This window comes from Strix uralensis, chromosome 1 (assembly GCF_047716275.1).
Source record: "Strix uralensis isolate ZFMK-TIS-50842 chromosome 1, bStrUra1, whole genome shotgun sequence".
In the NCBI taxonomy this organism is placed as follows: Eukaryota; Metazoa; Chordata; class Aves; order Strigiformes; family Strigidae; genus Strix; species Strix uralensis.
Genome location: NC_133972.1, coordinates 33,346,807 through 33,362,189, shown reverse-complemented (window position 1 = coordinate 33,362,189; position 15,383 = coordinate 33,346,807). Strand labels below are relative to the sequence as shown.

Genomic DNA, 15,383 nt, shown 5'->3' with positions numbered 1-15,383 from the left:
GGTTGTTGTGTAGATCTATGTATCCACTTCTCCTAGGCTGCAACAAAGAGCCATTTCCATTTCATTCTAGCTGTTCTCCAGACGTTTGTATAAATTCAAAAAGAAGCAGTGAATTCTTAATTAGAACAACACATATGCTCAACATGACATGTTGATATCATTAGCCTGATAATACTGAAAAACCCTCAGAACTGTAACTTCCAATGAGCATAAAATATTGGTATTATCCCTATCATCATTTCTTATTTATCTTACAAAGGATTATTAGGTCACTGATGCAATGGCACCTTATTGGTCTATCTTGGGACAGTGGTCTACCTGTTTCAGAACTGACCACTTCAATTATTTTAGTGGGTACCCTGTCCAAACATATTACAATCAAGATGGGAAACATAATGTGTGGTGAAAAGACATGAGAGAATGAACGAGGCACTCTTTGCAGTCCTAAGAAACAGCAGTGCTAGTAATATGAAGAAGTTACAGGCAGTTTATGATTGAAGAGTGATGCGTTATGAGATACAATCTAAGACACCAATTTTCTTTCAGCAAATGGATTTATTGACATAATTGATTATAACCATGTACAGCATCTATGCATCTCCCATTGGAAGAATATCCAGTGATAGAGCTAACATTAGTGTGATACACAGCTTTACTCAATATTCCCCACTGCATCTCTAAATACAAACAGTGGTGTATTCCACAGTCAGTCATAAATGGCCAAAAGCACCCAGGTGTCCAAAAGAACAGAAATTTAAGAATCTTAACAAAAAATAAAACCTGATCCTGGATTCCTTCAGTTTTAATTCCACTCAGCATTGTGTCTATGAGTTATGAATTTTAATCTATACACTGACAATCGAGTTTGGCCCCTGATATTCATGAAAACTACCGCCTGTCAAAATTAAATCCCAAAGGACTTTTTGCTACTGACTCAAGAATCAAGACTTTTATTTTTTTTTTCCTCCATTTAAAAGGCAAAGATTAAGGCAAACAATCTCTACACTCTCTCACTTCCTCCCATTTGAATTTAAAGACTGAACAAAATCCCCTCAGAACATAAGGTCTTTTCTCTCCGTTCAGTCACTGGACTCCAATTGAAGGTACCAGTTACTATGGTGTCTTTTGTAAACACTCGTTCATCTGAAAAAAAGAAAAAAAAAAACAAAACAAACCCCAAATCATGTACTTGCAACTATGGTAATAAACAACTCGTAGTCACAAAAACCTCGGGTCAGCAACGAATGCATGATACTGAGACAAATGTCTCCGTAGTCCACTAACACTTCCTTCAAGCCATTCAGTTCCACAAGAGTCCATCTGAGGTTGCACATTAAATTCAAAGGAGCAGAAGTAGTATCAATGGTCCCAACAATTTACCAAACTCCATCTAAAACATTTGCATTTAAAGTGTAACCCCACTTAGGACCTTTTTAATTAGCTCATTTCTAGACCACACAGAGAGAATTATTAATGTAAACTAAACCACCATATTTCATAGTAACAGAACCACATTCTGTAAATATTTAGGAAAGTAGAAGTCTGAGAAAATAGAGAGCAACTGATCATAAAATGATTAGCATTGCTCTAAAACCAAAAGCAGAATTAAAAAAAAAAAAACACCACACAACAAACTGAAACAAAAACAACTCAAACATCATGTACTACTGCATAAGGGTTTAACTTCAGCACTACTCGCTCAGCTACACAAAACACAGAATCTAGATTAATATACAAAAATGTTTTATTTCACAGTGAGGTACATAAAGCTTCTAACTTTAGTAGGCTAAGGCTAAGAGAGAATTGCCTGTTAGGATAAAGGCTGTTTCACATTCCTGAAATATTCTCACCTATTATTGTTTCTGAAGGCACCAATATTATTTATCCATCAACAGTTCACCTCTGCATCCACCCATTTAGAAATGAAGATAGATTACGCGAGGGTCAGTGATCTGCTGACCATCACGGACCCAGACAACTACAGCACACATTACTGTGTACAAGTACCGAGCAGTATTTATTCAAAAACAATTTAAAAATAGCTCATTTGTAAACATATTACAGAACTCTGTTAGTTTTTCCTAGTGGTGTCAGCAATATATTCCTGTAAAACTAACCAGCTGCATTATCGTTTCCCGTTTACAAAAAAGTATGAAAACACACTCGCGCACATTGAATCGCCTCACGTTAGGTTTGACTTAACATGGCACAGCCTTCAAACTGTCCGGCGCAAGACATGCATTTCCAGCCCTCCAGACGACTCGCAGGTTGCACGCACTTCAACGGCAACATTAAAAGATGACCCTCAAATTTGTGATTAGGAAGGGCTGGTGCCTCGGAAAGGTCTGTTCAAAGCGTCCTCACGCAGGGCCGGGCCGCTCACTCTAACTGTTGTTCCCAACTGCAGCCCGAGAAAACCACCTGTAAAATGCCACACTTGAATTTACGGCTCCGACTTCACCCAAGGGAGGCACCAGCTGCTGCTCACCGTAGCTCCCGCCGTTTTGCTCTCCTCACGGCAAGAGACGGTTACCGCCACAGTCCGGGCTTCTGCTCGGGTCAGTGATGACTTCGGAGAAGAGTCACCTCCTAGCACAGACGACCCCGGCCTGCGACAGGGGCGGCTGAAGACAGCGACTGCGCCGCAGCTCTCGCCCTCGGCGGCCGCCATCCCCTCACAGCCCGCCGGCCGCCCCGCCCCGCCGCGCTGACCACAGCTCCCCGCCGCCGCCCCGCGGGGCCTGCCGGGAGCTGTAGTTCGGCGGGCTCAGTCGGCGAACCGCTGCAGCAGGTGGTCGTCGCCGTGGCGGGCGCCGCCGCCGCCGCTGTCCATGAAGCGCTCGCAGGGGAACTCGATGAGGTCGGCCTCGCTGAGGGCGCAGGCGGCGCCGCGGGGCGGCCGGTGCGACTGGAAGCCCGAGAAGTCGGCGGAGACGCCGGTGCCCATGGAGCGGAGGGGCCGGCGGGTGGAGTAGAGCTGCCGGACGTGGACGGGGGCCGCCTTCCGCCGCCGCCGCCCCAGCACCTTCTTCCGCAGCAGGCGGGAGGCCCAGGCGGCCAGCGCCGCGAAGAGCAGCAGGGCGTTCACCGCCAGCAGCACCAGCGTGAGGAGCTGCTGGTCGGGGCCGCGGGGCCCGCCCGCCGCCGCGCCGCCCTCGGGCAGGGTGACCAGCCCGGCGCAGTGGTCCCGCGGCGCCACCGGGCACACGCGGCCGCCGAGGACGCCCTCGACGCATACGAGGTAGGGGGTGTCCGGGCGGAGCTCCCGCAGTGTGGCGGCCGGCTCCCCGCGCTCCGGCAGGTAGACGAAGCGCTGGAACTTGACGGCGGCGCCGAAGCGGTCGAAGAGGAGGCGGAACCGCGCCGGCCCCAGCAGGCGGGGGCTGCGGTGCGGCCGCACGGCCCAGCGCACCGTCACCGAGCTGGAGCCCACCGCCTCCACCGACAGGTTGCAGAGGAACAGCTTGTTGAAGTCGCACGGGTCGGACACCAGCGGCGGGGCCCCGGCGGCCGGCACCGAGCGGGGCTTGCCGGCCCGCCGGGGCCACGCCGCGCTGGGCAGCGCCGGCCCGGAGGCCGCCGGGCGGGCGAGCAGCGGCGGCGTGGGGCTGCCCGCCGCCTCCGCCGCCGCCCTCGGAGCCGCCGCCGCCCCCTCGGGCGCCCCCAGCAGGCGGGCGGTGGAGGCGGAGGGCGGCGGCCCCGGGGCCCCGCGGGGCAGCCCCGCGCCGCCGCCGCTGCTGTTGCTGCCGAGGCCCTCGGCGGCCGGGCGCTGCTCCTCGGCCGCCGGCGGCGGGGACGCGGAGGAGGGAGCGGCGCCTTCGTGGCAGAGGCCGCCGTCTTGCGGCGGTGGCAGCTGGGCGTCCTGCAGGTAGTCGAGGTACTTGCCGGCCAGGGCGGGCGGCAGGCGGCACTGCACGAAGACGGTGAGCAGGCGGCCCTGGGAGTGCCAGGCCCCCAGCCAGCGCTTGAGGCCGCGGAGGCGGCAGTCGCAGCTCCAGGCGTTTCCCTCCAGCTCCAGGCGGTAGAGGGCCGGGCTGGAGGCAAAGAGCTCGCCGGGAAGAGTGGCCAGCGCGTTGTCCCGCAGGCTGAGCTCCCGCAAGCGGCCCAGGTGGCCAAAGGTGGCAGGGTGCAGGGCGGTCAGCGCGTTGCGGCTCAGATCCAGCGCCTCCAGGCTGCTCAGCGGCTCCAGCAGGGCAGCGGGCAGGTGGCTCAGCAGGTTTCCCTCCAGGCGCAGCTCCTTCAGCGAAGCCAGCCCCGTGAAGGCATCCGGGGCCAGGTGGGCCAGGCGGTTTCCACTGAGCGAGAGCTTCGCCAAGCCGGGCAGGTGCTGGAAGAGCCCCCCCGTCAGCTGCTGCAGGCTGTTGCTGGCCAGCAGCAGGGTGTGGAGGGAGCGTAGTGGCCCAAAGATGTCCGGGTGGCGAAGGGAGCTCTGCTGGTTCCCCGAGAGGTCGAGGAAGCGCAGCTTAGCCAGGCCAGTGAAGGCACCACGGCTCAGCCAGCGGATGCGGTTGGACTCCAGATGCAGGTAGAGTAAGTTCGGCAGCCCTGAGAAAGTGGAGTCACCCAACGAGCCCAGCTCGTTGCCATCCAGGCGCAGCTTGACAAGGCTGCCGAGGCCAGAGAAGGAGGCAGCACTGAGGCGGCCGATCTCGTTGGCGTTCACGTAGAGGATGCGCAGCTTGGCCAGGGCGCTGAGGGTGCCGGGGGCCAGCGCTGGCAGCAGGTTGTTGCCCAGGTAGAGCTCCTCCAGCCGACCCAGGCGCTCAAAGGCCTTGGGGTGCAGCGAGCGGATGCGGTTGTACTGTAGGTCCAGGCGCTGGAGCCCTGCCAGGCGGTGGAAGTCAAAGGCGGAGATGTTGGCGATGAAGTTGCCTCCGAGGCTGTAGGTGAGGATATCCTGGGGCTCGGCAGCCTTGGGCACCGAGCGCAGGCCCCGGTTGGTGCAGAGGAGGTGCTGGTGCTGCTGGCAGTCGCATGGCTCGGGGCAGATGGGCTCGGCCGCGGGCAGCAGCAGGAGGAAGAGGGGGACGGAGCCCCAGAGTACCCGCGGCAACCCCATCAGGCGGACCCGGCGCGGCGCCCCCATCGCGGGACGAGCCGTGGGCTGCTTCCCCCGCCGGCTTTGTGTCTCTCCGGCATCCCCCCTCCGCCTCCTCCGCGGCTGCTAATCGGCCCCTCCTCTGCTCCGCGCCGGGCTGAGCTCCGCGCCCGGCAGGCAGGCGCGGCGGCTGCAGGTCGCGGTGCCCGGTACCATGGGCTCGCCCGGGCCGGCCGGGAGGGCTGCAGGCGGCCGCCGCCGGCCGGGCTCCGTCGCCCCTCGCGGCCCGCAGGCTGCGGTTTGGCGGGGCCGGGGCCGGTGCTGCCGCGGGGGGTGGGCGGGGATGCGTGCGGCCGGCGAGCTGCGGAGCGGCGCGGCGCGGCTGGCCGCGGCTCTGCCGGCTCTCCCGGGGACGGAGGGGGCGGGCGGAGCGGGGGGGAGGGAGGGAGGGAGGGGGGGCGGCGGGCGGAGCGGGGAGCGGGAGAAAGACGAGCTCCGAAACTTGCCGAGAAAACTCAGCGGAAATTCGTACTTCCCACACTGTGCCCTGGGGGACCGGAGGATCGGATGGAGCGGGGGAGAGGGAGGACGGCGCGGCGGGGGGGCGGGGAGGGGGGGAGGAGGAAGCCCGCGGCCGGTCCTGGCTCGGCTCAGCCCCGGCAGCGAGCAGGGGCGCAAAGTGGGAAAGTAGGAATTGGAACCGGCTGTAGCTGCTTCCCAGCCACATGGGCTGCAGATAGAGCTGCGCATCGGGGAGGGGGAAGGGAACACAAGTAAACTAGCCGTCGTCCGCCCTCCGCGCCCCCCCCCCTTTTTTTTTTTTTTGCTTGCATTTAGAAACCTGCCAAAAGCAATAGTTACGGTTTACCACAGATTAAGGACTTTGTTTTGTTTTAAGCAAACGGCGATCGGAGGACTAAGCCACCTATAGTACATCAAAGAATACATTTTCATTCTTTCTCTGCATTATCCTGCCTGGTAGCTTCCTGACAAAGCTGCCAGTGAAGATGCAGTTGAATATAGCTTCAGCTCCACGAGGCACTCACCAGTGTGATTAAGATGCTTTTAAAAACTAATTCCCATTTTAAAGTATTTTCTCTCTCAACAGCATACAAATTCAGAGTGAAAGAAAGGTGTGGGAAGGCATACTACAAACAAAATAGGCTGCGTACCCATCCATTCAATGACTTGCCTTTCTTTCCTGTTGGCATTTTTTGTTTTACTAAGATGTCGCCAATGGGGTGAATAAGTATCAATGGGTAGGAGGAAATGCCTAGATGTGAAGGGTATATAAGGCTGTCAAGGATGATTAAAGAAAGAAGATAATGCTCAAAATACAGTGTTGCACATTTAATAAATACATTAGAAACTGAGTTATCACATGAAGTTGCATCCAGCTGCACATACTTTGCATTCACTTCTGGGTTAAAGCAGTGTACAAGCCATGCTCCTTTTTCTCACCAGAAGGCAGAATTTAGATAGCTTTCAGGGAAGCTTTGTTTTTAGTGGCCACGTCAACATGAGCAGGTAGCCTGGTATGGTAGTTTGTGCTGAGTCACCGTTGTCGCTTTCATGGAGAGGTGTTACTTTGAGCAACTCTGATCTGGTCCTGCTATTTAGAGGTTGAAGACTATGAAGTGTGCTCCAAGCCTGCTCTGGAGCATGAAGCACAGTGTTCTATGTGGAGGGGATCAACAGATCTGCTTCAAAAGCACACTGGCAGTCTGAAGAAACCTTGAGGATAAGGGATAAGGCTTGGCTTGGTCAAAGGAACATCACTATGAGCATCTTGATTCTTAGCTCCTGTAGTTAGCTGAGGCTGGGCCTTATGAAGAAGAATCTTTTTGTAGTGGTAGGTGCATTGTGCTGGTGTGGGAAGTCATATTTAAGGCAGGAGAGTAATATTTTAGATAACCTGGATGAATTTTGCGAATATCTTCTAAAATTAATTTAGCAGCTCTGAATTGTAACTTGCTCATAGGGAAAACCCAGTGTGAACAATAATGTGCTGGAATATGGTTATAGCAAGGTGAGCTGGTTAAAGGGGATCATGACATTTAAAGCTAGAGATTTTTTTTTTTTTTGTGAGAAATAGCAGTTGCGTAGGTAGTCTTAATAAGCTTAAGTACTTATACCCACAAATCTTCTTACAGGGGAACGCACCATAGTATATTGTGTCAAGTTTGGAAGCAAAAATGGTGGAAATCAGAGCTGTCAAATTCCAGAACTTGCTGACTTCTGCAGACATGCACTATCTTGTCATCAAACAAGCATGTTCTTAAGATTAACTTGATTTAAAATTGTGTCCTAAATTGTCACTTCATTGTTTTCTGAGGGTGGTCAGAAGTTTGTCTGCTTCTCGAGTGAAGTGGAAAGTTTCTGGTTTGATTATTATTTTTTTTATTTCAAGCAGTACATGCTTGATTAGTAAGGTATTTTTTTCCTGAAATAAATCTGAGTAAGTTTCACAGGAGGAATTTTTTAGTAGCCTTTTTTCTTCTTTTCCCAGGTTATAAAAGAAGCCCATCCAGCATTCATTCATGATTTGAATGTCCATGGGTTAAGAATCAAGACCTTTTAGCTCAGTCTCTTCCTTATTGAATATGTTTTCATTTGCTAGCTTTTTCTATTCAGTATCTATCACATCATGTCTAATATTCAGGACAAAGTAGAGGGATTTCTTTTCATCTTACAAAGACTGTATGTTTCTTTCCTCATTCTCTACAGTGAGGCCACTACAGTGCAAGGGAAGATATCCTGGCTCTCAAAGTTTTCTTCAATTCTGAGCAAAGCCTAATTGACTAGTGACTTTTGCCTCTGACAGATTTGCTTCACTGTAGTGTACTTTAAATACTGACATTTTAGAAAACAGTTCTGTATAATGGTGTGCTTATTTTCTGACCCTTTGGGTTTTCCTTTTGAAATATGCTCAAGCTTATAAGGGCAATTTATGAACTGTCCTTCCTGTAGAAGCACCCTAGATCTTTTTCTAGTCATGCATCATTGCAAATACTAAAGATTTAAGTCAAATTGTATCTTATGTATTGCTTGTGATTTATGCTTTCTGGCACTTAGCCAACATTATTATTTTCACTGGGTTAGGGGAATTATAAGTGACAGGAATTTAATAAAAAAAATTTTACTAGTGATTCTTAAGAAGAGAATTCATCACACGCTTGTTCTCAGACTGGAAATATTTTATACCAGAAACAAAATAAACAAATACAATGGGTTTTTTGCAGATTTTTTTTTTTAAGTTCAAATAGGAAGTTATTATTCAAAATACATTAGGAACCCATCTGTTCAGATAAAAGATGTCACATTTGCTTTACCACTTTGGAATAGGAACTTTCCAGCTGCAGTAGTTCTTGTTATCCAAGCACACAATGAAATTTTTAATGATTGAGAAATAGTAATCTTTTTTACCCCAGACCGAAAAAGCATAAATCTGACTATGAAAAACAGGGCAGTGGGAATGAAAAAGCAGTCTATTCTTAAAAGTTTTAAAGGTTATCTTAAAATACACCTTCATGGTTAAGATTTGAAGTACGAGGACTTTTAAGGGCCAAGAACAGACAACAAAACCAGAAATACCATCTTTCCATAGATATGTGTCTATTCCTATGATGATTATGAGAGAACTGACCTTAAATAAGATATTGTTTCATGGCTAAATAGTATCCATATGTTTGTTATACCTAAGACCAAATACCTCTATGAATTTCTTTTTGGTTGTTTTTTCAAGAGGTGTTATGTAGGCACTGGTCAGAGGACTGATGGTTGAAAGTGGTGAACACATATTTGTAGGCAGAATACAAACTGGAGTGAAAGAAGCAGCATGCTCTGTGTAGCCTATCCCAGTGTATACTGGGACTGTAGCAATATCCCCATGAGAAACTTCCATTAAACAAAATTACTCTTTATTGATTCCAGAATAAGAGAACTGGTGCTGAACTGGTAAGTTTAAGGGTTGATATTTCATAGCTTTATGTAGTTACCAGGAATGGCAACTAGTTATGTGGAACTGGAGCTTTATATCAAAAGAGGAATTTTTCATTGGTCTATACAATTCTTCTGTCCACTGCACATCACGAGTGTTTTCATCTGAATTTGTACAAAATGTTTCTAGAAATGTTAACTTCAAACTGTTTCTCAGTGAGCCAGCTGGTCTGATAGAAACTTCAAACTATTCAACTTTAATGTCAGAATTCCCATGTAAAACAGGACAAAATGCTTCTGTAATTGATATATCAATGTGTTTAGTTGGTTACAATATAAAAACTTAATTTGCAGTTATTTGACTTACAGTGCCATTGGAAGTTGTGGTATACATCATTACTCCATGAGTCACGCTAAGTTCCCTGCAAGTAAGCATAAAGAAAAACAGAAAGCTACTACACCATTCCTGTTTTCTAGCTGATAAAGTGTCACTGTATGAATTTATAGTTTTGTAAATATCTTCGCTTTTTGAAGAGAGAAAAATATTGTGGAGCACTGCACAATAGTAACAAAACATTTCATACACCGTCGGTGTCTTTGTTAGCAGCTTCTGCAGCTCATGGGTTAAAGCATCTTTTAAGTGGTCACCAGTTTCGGTGCTATTCTATATGTCAGTGACAAATATCCTAGGGTAGGAAAATATGAGAATTCTAGTGCCAAACATGCTGATTTTTTTTTTTCCCATTGGAATTGCACAAACAGTTCACCTATGTTGTATAATTTATGTTGGTTGCACTTACTGTAGTAATTAACATTTTAAATAAAACTTTTTCCTGATACAATGGTTTGTGTTCATTTGTAATGAAATGTTGCTTGCCACATCCAGTTCTTCAGAAATGAAGCATGACTCCCAGGCTAGCAGTTAATATTACATGCCTGTTCTGCTCCATGGGACGAAAGCTACCAGATGTTTGGGAGTTGGCTGGTCCCATCATCCATAGAGGTCTGTGGCCTACAAGGCTCTGCTGATCGCACGTATCTTTAAATCTTTTCAGAATTAAACATCTGAGTAAAGTATTTGTGGTTTTTTGACATATGATGCTAGTCTAGACATGCTTTTACCATTGTGTGCATTCTCTGTCAAACAGTCAAAACCCACTGAATTTCACATAGTGTAGGTTGTGCCTCTTGGACTTCCTCTGGGCAGGCAGTTTCAGGACTTCATGTTGATTATAGCTATTGATTCCTTTGTGCATATTAGTTTACTGCCTAAGTGATTTCAAATCTGGTTTTTGGGTTTCACTGTGTGGGAAACAAATTGTAGCTGTATCCACAGGTAACAATGTATTCCCGTGTTCTGTCTGCAAGTGAAAATCAGCTAGCTCAATCTATACAATTAAATGAAAATCAAATAATGGCTGTTGTTGCTGTAATATTAGTATTTCATAACAATAAATGAAGAGTTGGGTATGCACGTTCTTCTGTGTAGTGATCTCTGCCAGTATGGATCACTTACAAATTAGCTTTTGTCACCTAGGTTGCTTGAATCATACTTGCAGAAGTCTAACCGATTCTTTAGATGATACATTTTGCTTTATCCAAGACTTCTTTCCTGAGGGAGAAACTCTTTTAATGGAAGTACATACTTTTGGTGTAGTTCAGCATTGGTGACAGCAAGAAAGGAGAGAACCCTACTTGTGGCAGGATAAGAGTGGTGTAATTTATGTAAAACAAATGCTTATGTAGCTTATGCAGGGCCAATTAGCTGTTTCAGTGTCTGCAATTCTTTTGCATGATATCTGTTTATATATTGAATCTTTGCAGTATTGTTAGACCAGTTTTTCCATAATGGGGTAACAAATCAGGCAAGTGTTCTTGCAGATGTTTTCTTCTTCTCTTTTTCCATAAAAGGATATGTGTACTTATGGCAATCTCTTTCATAATGGGTAATACTCTCTTGCCATGTTTTCAGTGTGATAGATGGTCTTTTCTATTCCTATCATTCTGGAATTTGGAGAGTCTGTAGCAGAAAAACCCTTAAACAAAATAGCGCTTGGACCAGGACTGGTAAAATGGTAAAATATTTTCTGATAGATATGCAGAAAAATAAAAAATACTCCCAGTTTGATGCGGTTGACCTATATCAGGTTAGAAGGGATCACTCAGTGTCATTTAGTCCAGCCTCGCAACTAGATCTGGTTGCTCAGGGCTCTGTCAACTCTCTGAGGATGGAGTTGTCATCACAGTACCTCCCGTTAGGTAGCTGAAGGCAGCAAAGCTGTCTTATGGCTAAAAAAATCTTTCTTTTAGTCACTCCTCATACACTGACATGCTTCAGCCTCACCATCATCTGTGGCCCTCCGCTGGACCTGCTTCAGTATGTCAATGCTGTTGTTGTATTGGGGCATCCAAAACCTAAGACCCCAGGGCCGCTAAGATGATTAAGGGACTGGAGCATGTGTCATGTGAGGAGAGGCTGAGAGAGCTGGAACAGTTTAGCATAGAGAAGAGAAGGCTCAGGAGGATCTCATCAATGTATATACCTTAGGGTAGGGTGCAAAGAGGACAGAGCCAGACTCTTTTCAGTGGTGCCCAGTGACAGGACCAGAGGCAGTGAGTACAAACTGAAACACAGGAGGCCTTGTCTGAACATCAGGAAACACTTTTTCACTATGGGGCTGATTGAGAACTGGCACAGGTGGCCCAGGGAGTCTCCATGCTTGGAGATATTCAAAAGCCATCTGGACGTGGTCCTGGGCAGCCTGCTCTAGGTGACCCTGCTTGATGACCTCCAGAGGTCCTGTCCAACCTCAACCATTCTGGGATGCTAAAGCCCACATGATGGGGACTTTCATGTGCTCACAGGTGCTTAATAAAGGCGAGTAATCACTGATTTACAGGCTACGCCATTGCTAATCCAACTCGATATGCAATTGGCCTTCTTTGCTGGAAGGGCACACTCTTAACTCATGTTCATTTTGTTTTCTGTGAGGTCTCCCATGTAATTTACAGCAAAGCTGCTTCTTAGCCGTCGTAGATTGTACTGCGGCATGGTGGTTATCCTGTCCTGTGTGCAGGACTTTGCATTTGTCTTTGTTCAATTTTAAGAGGTTTCAGACGTCTCTTTTCTCTAGCCAGCTGAGGTCCCTCTGAAAATGAGTCTTGCCCTCCAGCATATTGCATACTTCCCCATGTGTTACCATGTGTGAAGCTGCAGAGTGTGCACTCTGTCCCATTGTGCTCCTTGTTAATAAGGGTGTTAAAGAGTATTAAACAATGTTAAAGAGTATTAAACAATGTTAAAGAGTGGGTAGAGACCCACTTTTGGTACTTGGGGGTTACCTGTAGTAACTGGCTGCCAGTTGGACTTAGTCTTACTGATCATAATCCAGCGTGTTTGAGAGTCCCACTGATTTTCCATCCACTTTATCCACTTATTTAGCCTGTGTCTCACCAATTTTGCTATAGTGATATTACAGGACACTGTTGAAGGCTTTGCTAAAATCAAAGTAAACATATTTTGCTCTCCCTTTGTCCACTAAGCCAATCATGTTGTCGCTAAAGGCATTTGGGTTGGTTAGACCCAGTTTGTCCTTGATGAATCCACGCTGGGTGTTTTCAGTCACCTTTTTGTCCTTTATGTGCTCAGAAATGACATCCTGGAGGACTTACTCCATAACCCTCCTGGGACCAGAGGCAAGGCTGAGTGGCCTGTAGTGGTCTGGATCCTCATTGCTCTCCTTGAAGATGGCCTTCTTCCAGTCATTGGGGACCTCCCACAGTTTCCATGATCTTTTGAAGATAGTAGAGAGAAGTCTTGCAATGAAATCAGCCAGCTCAGATGCAGCCTATCTGGGCCTATGGACTTGTATATATCCAATTAGCTTTAGTGGTTCCTGATTTGATTTTGGGTATTTGTTGTGGGTAATGCTTCACTCCCACAGACTCTGCTATTAGATGAAGGAGCTGGGACTAAGAAAAAAACCTTACCAATAAAAACAGAGGCACAAAGGCATTTAATACCTCTGAGTTTTCCATTTCCTTTATCACTAGGTCCCCTGCCCTGTTAAGCAATGGTCTCAGCTCTTCTTTAGTCTTTTTTTTTTTTTTCACTACTTGTATTGAAGCCTTCCTCATTTTTGCTTTTCACATCTCTAGCTAGTTTTGGCTTCAGCTGAGCTTTGGTTCTTGTGTCTTCATCCCTACACGCTCAGGCAATATCTTCCTTTTTCCAAGCAGTCTGTTTCTGTGTCCATCTTCTATGGTCTTCTGCCATATTTGCTTGTTTTTCTGAGTGTCAGAAAGGACCATTGTTGTGCTTTGAGAAGGTTGTTCTTGAAAATCAGCCAGCTCTTCTGGCCCCCATTGTCCTTCATGGTAGTATCCAATGGGTTGTGCCGAGCAGATCCCTGAACAAGGCAAGATCTGCTTTCTTGAAAGCCAGGATTGTAATTTTTATGATTTATCTTTCTCACTTGTCTCAGAATTTTAAACTCCACAATGTTAATGGTCATTACAGCTAAAATTCTCCTCAACTTTCAGAACCCCAACTGGTTCTTGATTGTTCATAGAAACAGATCCAACAGAGCACCTACTTAGCTTGTCAGTCACCTGTATCAAAAAATTGTCATCTACACTATCAACAGGTGCTCCCAGCTCCTGTTTCATAATTAGTATACATGAGTCTTAAATAATTGAAAACTACGTGCTAGACCCTGAACTGGAATGACTCAGCATACCTTTGATGTTAATTGAGCCATGTGCTCATGTGCGTTCACCCAAAGGTCTGGCCTCAAGTCCTAGATGGTTTTTAAGAAACCATTTAAGCACATGACTGATTTTTGATTAGAAAGACTGATTGGATCATCAGGTTTAGTCATCTGCTATCGAAGTATGTCATATGAGTCCATTCACATCCTTTTGAGAAGTTACTTAAGGATTTTTTGCTCCTTTTGCTGCTACTGGAAGCATCTTTGAGAACATTCTGGCTGTAGTAGGCAACCTTCCAATTTCTGACATAACTTCTTCCTGTTCAGTATCCATTTATTCTTGGGGGTCTAAATTATCCTTTAATGTAAAAAACTCTACTTATCTTTTGGCATTTAGTGTTCTGATATTTACAGAGAGCCCAGCCTTATCCCTTCAGGCTGTTTTGCTGTGATAAACAGTCCAAGCTGGTTTAAGCTGCCATAGACACTCTTGATTCCCCTGTAGATGCCAGTGTCTCATTTCTGTTTTAATTACTCTTTCTTGGCTATGAGTGATAGAAATCTACACCCAACTGCAGATAAAGTCTCTTTAGTGCCTGAAGAGAGTTTTGTATGCTTGAAATTATGCTCAGTTTGAAATCACTTAAGGCCATTTCATTCATCCCTCTTCATTAACGTTTGTATCATATGTCGACAGTGACACCTCTAGATTTAATTGGGAAATCTGTAAAGTTTTGTCACTGATTCTTAATACCACATTTTTGCTATACATGGTGATACGTGGTACTAAGAGTCATAGTTTTGAGTGAAAATGGGCAGTAAGGCAGTGTTATATAATCCTTCAGTTTTAAGCACTGAGCATTTCTATAGAAATTGACCTGGGGATATATGTGTATTTAGGGGAGCAGACATAAACATTCTGTCTTTCTCTTAACACAGCAGACAGTGAGTCTTTGAAGCAGAGAAATACATATTTTTAATCTTGTATTGGGAAGTGTTCTGTGCAGCCACTTCATTTGTATAAGTACCTTGATAAAGTGTTTGTAGAGATTTCCAAAACATTTACTAATTAAAATGAGAGGACCTAGAAAAGTGAAGTAGAAGCAAAAGCACTGTAGTCCTTGCATTCTTTTATAAATATTTACATTTTGATTACGCTGTACTTAATACCACATGATGAAATGTGATATTGGATCAAAGCTGTTGCTCATGCTGTAGCTGAGACTTGTTTAAAATGACTGATTTATTGGTAGTATTCCATTATATTTCATAGTATTGGGTTACAAATTACTTTAGCTGACTATGTTCCAGTTAGCTCCAAAGAAGAGTACGTGATATTGTCCGGCATTGTGGACAAAAGAGAGGCTTGCTATGACACATAGCTTAATGTATAGAGCTGGTGAGGAAAGAGTTATAAGAACACCTGACATAAATAAGAACTTACTCTGATATTCTCAGGTTCTAAGAACGTGCAGGCTAGATGATAGAAGTCTAAGAGTGGTGCTAAAAGTGGCTGGAAAACTTACATCTGATCTCTCCTGGTAATTACTCTAAAACCCGTCAGGTTTATCAGCTTTGGTTCTGCAAGGATTTATCCTGTGTCTGCTATGCATTATTATCTGTCATTAAAAATCTGGATGATGGAATAGAATATGCTCATTTGATTTGCTGGCAGTGCTACACAGAGGAGGAGCTGC

At 46.4% G+C, this 15,383-nt stretch overlaps 1 protein-coding gene across 1 annotated transcript; it reads right to left on the bottom strand.

Moving 5' to 3' along the window:
• Positions 1 to 535: 535 nt before the first annotated feature.
• On the bottom strand, positions 536 to 5,329 carry TRIL (TLR4 interactor with leucine rich repeats). The gene is made up of 2 exons (XM_074861926.1): positions 2,489 to 5,329; positions 536 to 2,421 (listed from the first exon to the last, which is right to left on the bottom strand). The coding sequence occupies exon 1, from the start codon at positions 5,084 to 5,086 to the stop codon at positions 2,768 to 2,770; it is 2,319 nt and encodes a 772-aa protein (XP_074718027.1). The 5' UTR covers positions 5,087 to 5,329; the 3' UTR covers positions 536 to 2,421; positions 2,489 to 2,767.
• Positions 5,330 to 15,383: the final 10,054 nt, after the last annotated feature.

Bases quoted from the DNA above. Each gene is read 5' to 3' on its own strand.
- TRIL (XM_074861926.1), bottom strand. From the start codon at position 5,086: ATGGGGGCGCCGCGCCGGGTCCGCCTGATGGGGTTGCCGCGGGTACTC.